Source organism: Episyrphus balteatus, chromosome 3 (assembly GCF_945859705.1).
Source record: "Episyrphus balteatus chromosome 3, idEpiBalt1.1, whole genome shotgun sequence".
Classification (NCBI taxonomy): domain Eukaryota; kingdom Metazoa; phylum Arthropoda; class Insecta; order Diptera; family Syrphidae; genus Episyrphus; species Episyrphus balteatus.
In genome coordinates this window covers 69,623,564-69,638,092 of record NC_079136.1, presented here as the reverse complement: position 1 = coordinate 69,638,092, position 14,529 = coordinate 69,623,564, and the positions used below count along the sequence as shown (strand labels likewise).

Here is a 14,529-nt window from a genome sequence, read left to right as displayed (position 1 = left end):
TTTGTAATAAGTGCAATTTTGCCTAAGAAATTTTAGAAATGAAGAAATTAATTGGAACAAAAATTAACGTCTTAGTGGAACTAGAGATAATTCAAATGGAAAAAGGCATCACTTCATGTACTTAACTCTTGTTCAGATTAATGCAAAATGATTTTTCAATTCAGCAAACGATTCTAACTGTTTTTTTGCATTATCCAAAAAACCAATACGTCAAAATTTGAGCCAAATTCGACAAAACAACGTTTTCATCCTACTTTCCTTTCGATGACTTTTTCATTTCGTTTTTTTTTTTAGTGACCAAGAAATCCGTTGGACAAGTAATTACTTCCAATTTTTTGAAATACATTCTAGTGTAATTTGTTTTGTTTTTCATTTACGTTTCAAATGAACAATATGAAACTACTGTGTTGTCGACAAAAAACGGCTTATATAATCATAAGACACATTAGGCACTTCCAAAATTACAATATTATTTTAATATACCAAACTTTTTGTTGCTTCTCATATTGCGTTATAAAATATTGCATCAAATTCTTTATTTACTCTGATAACTTTGGCAGTTGATTGTATCACGAACCAATGCAATACCTATTTGGATTATTGAAAATCAGAAACAAATAATTCTTTTTGGGATAACTGAAATTTGCACTCCTTTTTTGTTAACATTTGAATAAACTTTTATGGGATAATAAACGACTTCATATTCTGTGCGCATTATTCATTGTTAATTACTTAATAGTAATTTCCTATTGCACAATAGCACAAAAGTTGGGCATCGATATATAACTTTCTCAACACTTTCCCTTTGAATTATTATTTGCATAGTTCATATCCTTGTTGAAAATATGATTGTTATTCAACAAGGCATTCGGGGTCTTTCGCTCCAACGAGGAATAGATACGTTTTTATTTGCTATTTGCGTCAACCCGTTTATTTTTTTAGAAACTTTAATTTTATAACAGCAAAAAAAAAAACAGACAAATTAATATATAATTTTGTTAAAGTAAAAATTTATTAACTAAACTTATTTTATTGTAATTTCAAGTTGAATATATTATTAATCTATATAAAGTTTTCTCCAAGTGCTTTTACTGCCTTCAATGCAGCTTCACCATTATTTTCCAAAAACTCATTTATGTTTTTCTTTTTCAAAATTTCTCTTCGTTCAAGCTCTCTGTATATAAGTTGACCAATCTGAAAATAATAAAATAATACCAATAAAATAATATAATGTTGTTATGATTATATACATACGTCAGCAGGCATTCAGAAACTTACGTTGCAAGTTATTTTAGAAAAGCTTACTATATGTATTTTAATTTGTAATTTTTTATTAATTTTTAGTTTTAGTATACAATTTTAGGTTTGTTAGTGGCTATTTACTCTTACTTAAAATAAATTTTTAAACGGCGGCGTCAATACGTAAGGTAGATTCTATTGGTATAAGAAAACAAAAGAAAACAAATCAATGAATTCACTCATACAAACTACTTTTAATTGAATCCTCGTAAAAAAAATCGGTTGTTATGTTTACGCATTCACATTGAAAGCATTCTCTTTTTTAAATCAGGTTCATTTCATAGGGCCTGCGAAATGTTCTTTGTTAATAAAAAATTGCACTCATAATCAGCAAAATACACAGAAGGATTTAAAATGAAAGCTTACTCTGACAATAAAACCATTGCGAATTTAGAATTTATACGAACTGCTCAACAAGTTACTGAAACAGGAAAAAAATGTCGTCTTAAAAAGAAAAAATAGAATCCCACAGCTAGTCAGCCACCTATTTGCTTTGATCATGACATCTTATTAATTGTTTCAACAGTGCAGAATTCTTCACCGAAGAATTCGAAATCACAGCAGGTTTACACCGGGAAAGCTCTTTATTACAGTCCTTGATTACTTGTTTCATAGCAAAGTGACAGACCCAAAAGTGCATCAGTTATTCTTTGCTGACGATCGATGGTGTCATCATAAGATAAGGTCCGATATCCCTGTAACGAGCGCTTGAAGTATGGGTGTATGTTTTAGAAGGAAGTGGAAACAGCATAAGAGCGAAAAAGACGAATTCTTATACTGTCCATTTTCTTATCCACACAGACCTTTTTCTGACATTTATTTGAATGGAGGGGGAGAGTAAGAGAACTTAGCCGAGAAGAACTGATACCATTCTTTTTTAGAGGAGTTCAATACAACCATTTTTTACTATCCCCCCGTTTATTTTTAAATGAAGTTATTTCATTGAATTGTTTTTTGCAAATAATAATCGATTGCAAAGACAAAATTCTGCAAAAAAAAAAGTTTAAACAACACATTGAATACAATTTTTATCAAGACTATGGATTTCAATACGAAATTGAGCGAAGAAGTAAACAATTAATTCCTTATCGAATACTGAAAATCATAATGCTCCTATACTTTCTAATTAAGAAAATTGAAAAATAAAAAAATTATTGTATTGGCCCCTCCACAAAAAAACCGTTAAGAATTCTTGTCGCTTAAGTTATCGTTCTCGTGCCGAAGGGAGTAGTGTCAATTTGAAAAGGTAAATATCTGGGTCTATGATAAAAGTGAAGCTACTTGTGATGACGATATCAATCATTGCGTAAGCGTAGAGCGGATGAAGTGTCGGGAAACTCACATACGGTTCATAATAATGGAAAATGTACAGAACGTACATGACAGTAAGTTATCTTCAACTGAAATGGAGATCCCTCGTATGATAGGATTGACAAATCTTTATCGAGTTAGAATTACGAAGATCCGAGGAATCCTAGATTTTAGAATAAGCTTCTTCCAAAAAATAAAACACGACCAACCCAGATCGGATTGCCATGTAAAGGAGAGATCCTCAGAACACGGTCAGAAGGGGATATCATACAAAGTTTCAAAAAGGAACAACGAGATTATAACATCATCCAATAAAGGAAGAAAAATTAATACAATACTATATTCTTCATAAATATAAAAACAAACTCACATAAACATCGATAGCGGCATACATTTGTTGATTTTCGTCTAAAGGAACCACATTCCATTTGCTCATTCGAACTTTCTTGTTCTTATCAACTGCTTTTTCGCACTGAAAATATAAAAAACTTTATTCAAAACTTTATTCTTTAAAAAAAACTTTTAACATACAATATAGGCCGAAAGACGATCTAAACTCCAGCGTCCTCCAGTATTACATACTTCATTGCACCATGGACCTAAATCAATGCAATGTTCAATAAGAGTATCCACAGTTACTTCTGGGAAATCTCTTTTAAGCTTCCTTATATCACTGAAATGGCCAACATTAATAACAGGTAACAAAAATTATAAAAAAAATACAAAAAATACTTTTTAATATTAACTCCATGCAAACGAACTTTAGGATGAGACAACAAAGCCATCAGGGATGCTGGAATCTTTGGCAATGGTGTCAAGTGGAAGAGATAACATTCTTTTTCTTCTAGACAAAGTTGCATTAGAGCGACTTTGCCGGGACCAGTTTGGAATGAAAATGGCCACTCCAAGTCGAATGCTATTGGAACGATTTCACTTTCTTGCTTATTGACCCATGTCCTAAAAGTTGGTTATTAAAAATGCCATTTTTAAGGTATGGAAGTTTGTTAAGGGAGTTCTTACATGAGTTCATCTGAGGTAGCTGCGATATCTATTCTATCGGTCAAGTATTTGATAGCACCTTTGTATTTGATAAATGAAAGTTTCTTTTCGGGCTTTTCTGGAGAAGGTGTTCCATCAGCTAGAGACTTTTGACTCCGTGTTACTCGGGTGCTGCGCCTTTTCGGTGGATTTTCCTCAACTTCAGATTTAGGAATTTTATTTTCGACATCTTTCGATTTGAGTTCTTCGAGCTTAGTTATGTTTTCCTTGAATAATTAGAATTTGTCTTGAAAATAATAGTGTCTTTGTGGGAATGGGAATTTACTGTTTTTTCGTCTGGTGTTAATCGTTTTGCTGGCATTTTCAATTGTTTTTGTTAAAAAGTGTTTAGAGTGGAAGCTAAGGAAATTAACGAGCCTGCGTTGGATTAATAAAAAGTTAATTAAATTTGTCCAATGACTTCACTTGACTTGTGATGAAATTCTGAAAATTCTGTAAACAAAAACAAAGAGCAATTTTTCAATTTTGTTTCCCGCCAAAAACAAGAACAACAAAAGGAAGATATGGCTCATTCACAATGACCGTATTTTTCAAAATAGTACTGCCAATAAAAATATTTTATACATATAAGCCAGCGAATATAGGCTATAGGGTGTCTTTGCTTTTCAATTTTTTTAATTTTTTTTTTGTTTGTCTTTGAATCAAGAAAAATGTCCCAGGACAATAAAAAGGAAGTGAAGAAAAATCTGAATTCGATTTCGCAAAAAAAAACTCGCCACACTTCAAAAATCGACTCGTTAGCATAAGTCTAATACTATGTTTTCACCTACGCTAAATCCGAGATTTAGCTAAGTAGATTTAGAATAAATCTCGAGATTTATTTCAAATCTACTTTGCTCAATCTCAGATTTGGGTTCAGCTACCCTAAATCTAAGATTTTCACCTACTCTCAATACGAGATTTAGAATAAAACTCGAGATTTATGCTAAATCTACTTAGCTAAATCTCGGATTTAGGGTAGGTGGAAACGTAGTATAACGAAAAAACATCATCAAATATTCTACCAAATTCAAAGTAAAGAATAGTACGCAGCTGAAGCGAAACGAAATTTTCTATCCAAAAATTCGAAAACAAAATCTTGAACGAAAAATTGCGTTTTGCTTTTCGTTTTTCAGTACGCAGCTCTAGCGAAAAATTGGAGAGTTTTCACTCATTTGTCACTTACTTTTTACTGTCGTGTGCATTTTTCTTAACTCCAAGAGCATTGTTGACGGCTTTTTCATTTCTAATTTATTTATTTCTTGCAAAAAAAAATTTTCATATGGCCATGGCATCCATGTTGGATTCAAAAAAATTGTTTTTTCACAAAAAACCAAAAATTATCTGTATATTCTTAGCTACATTTTAAGACCATGACCATTCATGGTATAAAAAAAGAAGGTATGATCATTAGAAAAAACTCAGTATCGAGAACTGTCAAATGAAAGAAAAAAAGATGGCTACTTAGTGTTTTGACAGCCCAGCCCATTGAAATTGTTGTTGTAAACAAATTTGTCTTGGAAATTGTTGTTGCTTTTGACTTTGCCAAATGCCAGACGTCAAAACCTTATTACCCCATTTTGTAAGATGGCGGCTCTAATGATCATACCTTGTCTTTTTATACCATGATGACCATTAACATTAGTTGCGTCGTTCTTGTGTTATAAGCGTTTGAAGGTAGCCATATTGAATTTTTTTTCGATTTTTTAAAAATCAAATGTGAAAACTTTTTTATTTTTATTTCTAATTTTTCGAAAAAACTTTGGTAATTTTTTATACATATCTGTTCAACAATCTTATAAGGATCCATTTAAGACTTTTATCTGAAAAGTGCATTGCGTATATCTCGAGATATTAACATTTCAATGCAACCATGTCAAACAAATTTTTAATAATTTTTTTCTATGAGAGTTTTTTTCAAACCTCTTTTTCTCCGCTTTTTTTTTTGTTAATATTTTCAGATATTTTTGTATGAACACAACAAATAAAGTACCTTGGCACTACTGTTTTTATCGAGAGAAAGTAAAATCTGGATAATTATCTGGATTTTTCAAAAATCTATACAGATAAAGTTTTTGTTGTTTTTAACACGTAAATTGTTTTGATTTCAAAAATCTCGATGTCGTTTTTTTGCACAAAATCTATATAGATAAACAAAAAAACACACCTATTGACTTTGACAGAATACTCGATAATATTGGGCACGTTCAGGAAATATTAGGGACTAGATATTTAGGCAACGTCATTTTCTGAACGGAAATTTCAATAAATTGACTAAATTTGTTTGGATGTGATGCTATTGTCATATTTCGAAATTTATTTAAGAATTTTACCGGTCGCATGGGTAAGAAACCAAATTTCACTCTACTGTAATGAATAAATAAAATTAATTATAACCGATAATGCACTTTTTAGTTGTTTTTCACACAAATAAATTTAATTTTGCTAAATTAATTCTTTAAATAAAAACAATCTGCTGTCATGTTGACAAAAAAAACTTTCCTAAATTTTAGGGAAAATTTTCTTGCCTAACTTTCCAGTCAGCTTTCCAATAAAATTACCTAAATTGGAAGGATTTTTTTTGACAGCTGACCAATCAGAGACCGAGAAATTACCTAAATATTTAGTCCCTAACGTTTCTGAACCTGCCCATTGTATCGTTAGCATATTCGTTGTCGACTTTGGAGACTTGCAAATTTTTGGTTTCACTTCAGCTGCGTACTATGCTTAAGCCAACTCGTGTGAACGAAAGCCTCAAGTGACTAAAGTGACTTAATTCTAAAATTCTTTTTTAAAGTCATCTTCTTTTTAAAGTTGATAGGAATATAATTCAATTTTTATTTAATTTTTCTTCGTTGATGGGAATATTTAAAAATTTAGGTCCATGATTTTTGTATACGGCATTGACTTTGGGACACCCTATATAAGTTTGACCTAGAATTGATAATTGGTAGCACTTAAAAAATTCTATTTACATCTTTTCACCTGAACAGTGACATTTGTTGTCATTTTTCAAACATAACCCAACTTTTTTTGTATTGCGGCAACTTCAATTTTTTGTATTTTCTGATTTTTATTTTGTTTAAATTCGTAAAAACTTTAATTTAACCAAATCTTTTCTTAAATAATAAAAAAATGGATACCGAAGTTCGTGTAAATACATTTTTCGTCTCCGAAAAAATTGCCAAAATACGTTGGGTCCCAGAACAATTTAAAGATTGTGAACGATTTCTTACCGGCAGCTGGGACTCAACAAAAAACTCTTTAAAATTATGGAAACTAGAAAAGAATCAATATTCTGATGAATACGATGAATATATTCCCAAATGCAATGATAAAGTTGCTATGAATGGAGATGTTAGTGGTTTGGAATTGTTGGATATGGATAATGCTGTTGTTTCTTCATCAGATGGTAAAGATTTCAAGTTTTATCGTCATAGAAGCCGATATAGGTTTATTCTATTCATTTAGGAATTGTAACCATTGTCGGTATTAACAGAGCAGTTGAAGAAGACCGCTTAAGAGTTGCTGGCACATCAGAACTTTTACATAAAAAGAACTCTGGTAAACCATCTCCTTGTACAGGTTTGTCAATTTTTAACAAAGACATTGCCACTGTTGGAGAAGATGGAAGGTAGAAATTAGAATAACTTGTTGAAGTAATGTTAACTTATTGAGTATTCTTTCAGATTGAATATTATATCGGCAACCAATTTGAGTACTATCAAGACTATTGAAGCAGATAGCTGCTCTCTGAATGCCGTTTCATACATTAACCCAAAAGAGGTAAGAAAGATAGCTGATCTCGCTAAATTGGGCGAGATTTGATAAGGATTTTTTTTTTTTTTTGTAAAGGAGTTCAATACAATCATTTTTTTACTATGAGAAAGGGTCTATCAATCTTTGCCCTCGTTTAGGCGGCAGGGTCAATTTTTTAAAAAAGCCAATTACACTGGTCGGCAACGAAAATGGAGCTTGAACCAAACCATACTTTTCTATAGGACTTTTGTATGCTGATTCCTAATCTGAAGTCAAAATTTCACTGGCACGTCAAGTTTTCGAAATATTTAAATATTAACAGGTCAAAAACGCGTTTTTGTGGTACTTTTGGCGTTGAATTTCATCACCGTTAAATTTTTTTCGCAAAAATACATATGCAATATTCAAAAGCTATAGGTATTTCATCGTCTTAAATACGTTTATTTTTATTTTCAAAATAATTTTTTTCTAAAAGATATTTGGTATAGAAAGGTAATATATCTCAAAATCTTGGTGGTTAAGGTAACTTATGGTTTTTGAAGCAGATTTGAAGTAAATTTCTGTTTTCGACTATATATAATAATATATATAATAATATTTTTAGATCAAATGTCAAAAAACATTTCATTTAAAATTAGTTTTTGGGACTTTATAGCTAAAATTGTGATGAGTAGAGCTCGAAAACTAGACGTGATGGAAAAAATCTGTAAACTGTTTTGAATTCAGCACACTCAAGTTTATTAAAATCACCTTACAGAGTTCTTGCTCCCGACTTTTTTTGTTTTTTTGAAGACCAGTGTTATTATTATACACTTACAGCCATATTATTCACTTGTTATAAAACTTGTTTTGAGTCAAAACAACTTCTATAAAAGTTCAATTTCCAAAATCGGTATTATTCACAAACATTTTCACATCTAAGGCCCAATTTATTGACTCTCCATTAAATTTAAATTGCCATTAAAAAAGGGAATTTCAAAATTAAAAACCAAATTCGTTTAATTCAGTCTCTTTTAAGTATGTTTTTTTTTTAAGTTTGGCATCATTAACTAATTGAGCATTAAATTTAAAAGGCGTTTTAGTTAAAACACCAAATTCGACCTTTTAATATGGATTTTTAAAGCAAGTGGAGGTTTTTAACCAAATTTCTATTTATTCACTCTCCATTTGCGTCAAATGTCATTTCATTTGATTATTTTATTAAACAAAGTTTCAGTGTCAGTTAACAATTAAAAATGAATAAAACATGCATTAATATGGAAAAATGGGGTGGTGAAAATGTGTTCAATCAATTTCATAATACCAACTTTTGGTAATTGGTAATTTTGGCTTACAGAAAAAGTCGTTTTTGAATTGTTTTAGTTCAAACGATATTTACGTTATAGGGATGAATTGTTTTAGGTTTTGATCATTACTCGTATTTCTCTCTCGCCAGTCAAGAATAGTTTTATAGGCTTGCCAGAAATTTTTGATATATATGGGTATGAGGGTTAAATGGACAACACTTTATTTAAGATTTTTAATATACACAAAATTTAAAGAAATTAATGCATTTCTTATCCACTTCGCAGAGCGCAGAATGGCACATACATATATAGTAGAGAATATCTACACGACTGGTGAAACTAATTAGGGTTAAGATGCTGCGTAATCCTAATCATCTCAAAAAATTGCAATATTTTCAGCCTTTGGTTTCCACTGGTATATCGTAACATCGTCTATGTGTTTTTGCCTGGCGTTTTAGCTACAAAATACTTACGGGCCATAGTTTTTGTATTTTTATATTGTTTTTCAAATTCAAATCTTCAAATTTACATAAATTTTATTTGACAAAATCGTAGCTTTTGACAGTTTAATTTTTCAAAAAATAAAAAAATCCCTGGGATATTTTTAATGGAGTTTTAAATTTACAGTTTCCATTAAAAGTAAACAGCCCTATTTATAAATTCATCATAGAGAGTACATAGCATTATGTACTCTTTATAATGTATTTAAACAAAAAATTGTGATTTATAATATTTATGCAACGTTTAATAAAGGTTGTATAAGCTAAACGAGTTTTTAGGTTGTTTAGAGCCTGAATAAGAATTTATTTAGCTTAAATGTCATTTGAACATCAAATAATTTTCAGAGAAAGAAAAAAATATCAATATTTGTATATATTTTTGTTTTTTCATTGAAGAATTTATTTTTTTGATTACATTTTCAATTAAAATTAAATTAAATGAACAACTTGAAGTCAACTAAATCAAAAAATAAGAAATTTGGAGATTTGTTCCTGATATAATTTACGAGATATAAATTCATGTGTGTAGTGTATTCATCTTTTTCTTATGTGCCTACATTTTCATACATGTGAACAATTTGTTATCAAATGAAATGTGTTTTTTTTTAGAGATTTTCTTCTACATATGTATGTATGACATTGAGAACTTTCGCTCACGTTTTTGTTTTTTTTTTTTTTTTTTGTTTATTTTTGAATCAAATGGAGTTATTTTATCGACAGATGGAGTTGTTTATCGAACTGATTTTCCATTTTTAGTACTTATTTGGCAACAAACCTAGCATAATTATAATGGCTAAGAAAATGTTTTAAAAATAGAAATTTATGTAACGTTGCATAAAGCCTACATAAATTTATTAGTGAAATCTAATAAATAAGGCTGAAAGACTTTAACTAAAGCAGAGTGAATTAAATGAATTTTTAATGATGGAAACTTAAAGACGTCAATAGATTATCAACGCCGTCAACTAAAATGACAAATTTCAAAATTTAATGGAGGCTCAATAAATTGGCCCTAAAACACGAAATTTGAAAACATGTTTTGAATAAAACAAGAATTTATAAAACTGGAAAGTTTGTTGTGTGATAAACAAAACAAGTTTTGCGACTTTTTTAATATTATTGGTCTACGGAGAATTTTGTCAATAAGCGTCATGGCACGTAACAAAGTATCGCGAATTAGGTATAACGAAAGGATATACAGATTGAATTTTTGGTAACCTTTTTTCGGAAGGCCAATAATAATATCTACGTATAAACACTGTAGAGTGCAGAAGTAGACATTTCGCAACCGAAAAGGCTTTGAAAATACAAAAAATACAAACAAGCAGTCGTTTCCGCAAATTTTAAAATGTTAGATAAATGGCGGTGCATTTAATGATTTAGCAATATTTAAAGCGTTTAAATTTACAAAGGATTTGTATACTATTTTTGGTAGTTATATTGCTGATTCGTCTTATTCGACTTTTTGAGAGCCTTGGAGACAACGTAGGAAGCACTAGGATCTTCCAGGAAGCGGAACATTTGAGAGATAAGGCAGGTGGTCCATTTTCTTTAAAGGATATGGTTAATTCAATACTCGCCCCTCATGGGTGCTGAAATTCCGGGCAATTTTAAACGGATAAACTCTCAAGAATTAGAACATAAATAGAATAAGAACAAAAATGCCATTTTCGCATATGCATAGGTGACTACTCGACTTTATTCAACTCGAGGTATAAAGCTTTTTTATTTATTTCCGAATTGTTAATTGCGTAGGGTCAGACAGTAAAATGCTTAGCGGCAGAACCCTGGGTTCTATGAGGGGGCAATAAACTGAGTAGAAAATTAAAAACACCAATCGAATCTCACCTGGAGTTCTAGGTTTGATTTCTTGCGCTGCTTACTTTTTTTTTTTTTATTAATTAATGAAAAAACTAACTATTATGTAGTTCACTTTTTTTCTTGTCAAGGAACTACACCCTAACTTTCTTATCAAATTTATGAAATTATTTTCTAAACATATTTTGATCAATTTCTCAGCAAAATATGTTTTAACAAAGATTTGTTTTGTTTCGTGTTTTAAGAAATGTGAATAATATGGGCATTAATTTTGTATTTTTAATCAAATTATTTCCATCAATTGTTTTTGGAATAGGAACTTAATCGATTTCAAGTTAATGGGCAGGTTCAGAAACGTTAGGGACTAAATATTTAGGCAATTTCTCGGTCTCTGATTGGTCAGCTGTCAAAAAAAATTCTTTCAATTTAGGTAATTTTATTGGAAAGCTGACTGGAAAGTTAGGCAAGAAAATTTTACCAAAATATTTAGGAAAGTTTTTTTTGTCAACATGACAGCTGATTATTTTTAATTATAGAATTACGGTAACAGAATTAAATCTATTTGTATGAAAAACGAGTGAAAAATGCATTATCGGTTGTAACTAATATTAAAGTGAATTGAAATTTGGTGTCTGCCCCATGCGCTCTGTAAAATTTTCAAGTAAATTTCGAAATTTGACAATAATGGCGTATCCAAACTAATTTAGTCAATTTGCTCAAATTTCCGTTCGGAAAATGGCGTTGTCTAAATTCTAGTCCCTAATATTTCCTAAACGTGCCCAATGTCGTTTTCAATTGGTTTCACTCAAGGAACAATCGAAAGCGATATTATATTTAAGTAATTAAACGTCAAACAAATTTTCCTAGTTAAAAACAACAAAAAATTATTTGATTATTCACCAATACAGATATAAAAACTATTTCAGAATGAGTAAATCCTTGAGTGGAATCACTCAAGGATTGGAAATATTTATCTACTTTTTAGTACTTAAAACTACTTTGAACTACTTTTGCTATACTGAAAAAGTAGTTCAAAGCAGCTTTAAGTACTAAAAAGTAGATAAATATTTCCAAAGGAACGCAGCTAATAGTTTGAATCGCTTCCACTCAATTCTGAAACTTTATATCTGTATTGGTGACTAATCAAATAAAAATGTTTTGCTTTTCCTCTAGAAAATTTGGTTTGACGTTAATTATTTAAATACTACTGATTTTGCTTAATTCAACTTTGAAATCAAGAAGAGAATTTCTCTTCTGAGAAGCGTTCTGCCTGCCATATTAGTGCGAATAAAACACTTTCAGAAAGCTTCTGAATGATTCCGGACGTTTCCGGAGGGCCAATCGAAAACGGCATAAGATTAGGGAAAAAAAAAGTTTAATAAACACATCGTATAATATTTTTATCAAGACTGTGAAAAACAATACAAAATTGACTGGTACAGAAAACTGCAAATAATACCACAACCAAAAAAGATCTGCGACATTTAACCCTTTACTCCCGGAAAAAAATACAAATATCTTGAAAAAAAGTTTTGATATTTTCTAATTACACACTAAAATGAAAAAATAATGATTGTACTAGTAATAACATTGTATAAGGAATGTTTTGAGCTGAGAGTACAAAAGGAGAAGTCCATTTTTTAGTAAAACTAACGAAGTAATTAATAGGTGGTTTCATTCTGAAACCACTAGGAAGCAAAGGGTTAATATTAGAGAAAGAGATAGTTAGAAGCTTTATGCGTAATTAAAAAAAAAAACAATAAATAGATACCCCTTCTACACCCACCGCAGGCCCAGCGCAGACCCCAATAACTAAATAAACTAAGGTTCTCACTCAGTTTTCAGGAACTCCTTTTTCGGATCCTATGTTCCTCTCACGCAATACTTCATTGCCCGGCTTAAGGTGTATAAAGTTGCCAGGCGGGCCCCAATGTAAGAAGTACCGTGCTTGGCTCGCTTCATGGGTTCTCAGGATCTGCCGTGCCCGTAGAAATGGTACACATTTTTTTTCAAAGACGTATACCCAAAGCTCTTTAGTAAAAAAAACATACAATTTTGTTTGTCTAAATAAAAAAAAACTTCTTAAATGCATTTGAAATCCAAAACAAATTTGCAATTTGATTCATTTTACTAAAATGCATTTTTAGAAAAAAAAAATTCAAAATCGTTAGAGTCGTTTAAAAAAAAAAACTATAAATAATTTTCAGACAAAAAAATTAAATAAAGTTGGTATGCATTTTGTAAAAATTAATAATAAACTTTCAAAACTAAAACAAATCAAATTTTCTTTAAACCCTAAAATTATTTTTTTCAAAATTTTATATTTGATTTATATAAAAAACTATGTATGTAAGTGCTTTTGTTTAAAAAAAAATTCGTTGAAATTAAACAAATCGCTTGGGAGGAAATCAGATTAAAAAGAAAACGGTTTTATTGGGAAGTACCGTTAATTACAATTTTTGACCAAAAAAAAATTCATAACGATAAAAAGTACCTACATAAGAACGCAAGAAAAAATGATTGTATTGAAGCCCTTTACAAAAATCCGTTATCAAATCTCGGCGCCCAAGTTATCGTACTCTCCCCCAATCTTTCTTTTAAAGTAGCCATTTTATAGATTCTAACAGCCAATCGAATGGGAGTTATAAAAATGTTCGACATTAGATCGGAAAATGAAGATCCAACAATTTCCTTTATGATTTCCTGTGAAGATGATCGAAAATCAAATTATGTTTCATGTCTAGCCTACCACCCAACCCAGAAGCACATTGTAAGCTAAAATTCAATTTTTGTTTGATATAAATTACAAATAAATTGTCACTTAGGTTCTTGCTGGAAGTGAAGAAGGCTCAATCACTGTTTGGGATCTACGCCAACCAGGCTTCCCAGCTTCCTATTTGAGCGCTCACAGCAGTGCCATCACTGAAATTGGTTTCCACAAATCAGAACCATCGAAACTGTTTACTGCTTCGGAGAATGGAGAAGTATGGCAATGGACACAAAATGTTATGATGATGCCAAATGAAATGGAACCACAAATGATGAGACAGAATGAATCGGAAAATATCAATCCATGGTTGAATGGGGAACGAGCCAAGAACCGGATCAATGTAACTTCGTTAATTACAGACTTGCGGAAACCCATAAACTCTTTCGATTCGTATGGAACGAAAATTGTTTGTGGCAGTGACAGTGAGGCTGTGTATTTTATTGATTGTTGCATTTAAAAAATATTTGTAATTTAATAAATTAATTAATTTCGTTTTTTTTAATTCTTGTTTTTTTTTGTCAATTTCGATTGTATTGTATTAATGGAGAATGAAATAGCAACACTCTTGGAGTATAAATAATTTTTTTTTCAAATGTTGGTGATTTTATTAGCAAAGTGATGAGAATTATTATTATTTTACGCAAACAAAAATAAAATATTGGCCTCATTACGAATTCCATTCGAATTGTATATTTGCTACGAATCCCACAAAATACAATTGAATCGGTCATTGCAAAAACCATGAGTC

The 14,529-nt window shown here is 30.5% G+C and overlaps 2 protein-coding genes across 2 annotated transcripts; one reads left to right on the top strand and one right to left on the bottom strand.

The window, feature by feature from the left end:
- Positions 1-1,029: 1,029 nt before the first annotated feature.
- Positions 1,030-4,153, bottom strand: LOC129916796 (3'-5' exonuclease). Its single transcript, XM_055996934.1, has 6 exons — positions 3,935-4,153; positions 3,631-3,875; positions 3,343-3,567; positions 3,142-3,283; positions 2,981-3,082; positions 1,030-1,194 (listed from the first exon to the last, which is right to left on the bottom strand). Exons 1-6 carry the CDS (start codon positions 3,968-3,970, stop codon positions 1,063-1,065), a joined length of 882 nt encoding a protein of 293 aa, XP_055852909.1. The 5' UTR covers positions 3,971-4,153; the 3' UTR covers positions 1,030-1,062.
- Positions 4,154-6,660: 2,507 nt separating this feature from the next.
- Positions 6,661-14,283, top strand: LOC129916795 (nucleoporin Nup43). The gene is made up of 5 exons (XM_055996933.1): positions 6,661-7,060; positions 7,120-7,282; positions 7,338-7,434; positions 13,629-13,781; positions 13,837-14,283. The coding sequence occupies exons 1-5, from the start codon at positions 6,784-6,786 to the stop codon at positions 14,236-14,238; spliced, it is 1,092 nt and encodes a 363-aa protein (XP_055852908.1). The 5' UTR covers positions 6,661-6,783; the 3' UTR covers positions 14,239-14,283.
- The last annotated feature ends 246 nt before the right edge of the window (positions 14,284-14,529 follow it).

What these genes read in the sequence shown, in the direction of transcription:
- LOC129916796 (XM_055996934.1), bottom strand. Translation starts at nt 3,970, where the DNA reads ATGCCAGCAAAACGATTAACACCAGACGAAAAAACA. An exon ending in TAACACCAGACGAAAAAACA is followed by an intron (nt 3,876 to 3,934) that starts GTAAATTCCCAT and finishes TAATTATTCAAG; the next exon opens with GAAAACATAACTAAGCTCGA. An exon ending in ATGCCGCTATCGATGTTTAT is followed by an intron (nt 1,195 to 2,980) that starts GTGAGTTTGTTT and finishes TATTATTTTCAG; the next exon opens with ATTGGTCAACTTATATACAG.
- LOC129916795 (XM_055996933.1), top strand. Translation starts at nt 6,784, where the DNA reads ATGGATACCGAAGTTCGTGTAAATACATTTTTCGTCTCCGAAAAAATT. An exon ending in TGTTGTTTCTTCATCAGATG is followed by an intron (nt 7,061 to 7,119) that starts GTAAAGATTTCA and finishes CTATTCATTTAG; the next exon opens with GAATTGTAACCATTGTCGGT. An exon ending in CATACATTAACCCAAAAGAG is followed by an intron (nt 7,435 to 13,628) that starts GTAAGAAAGATA and finishes GCCATTTTATAG; the next exon opens with ATTCTAACAGCCAATCGAAT.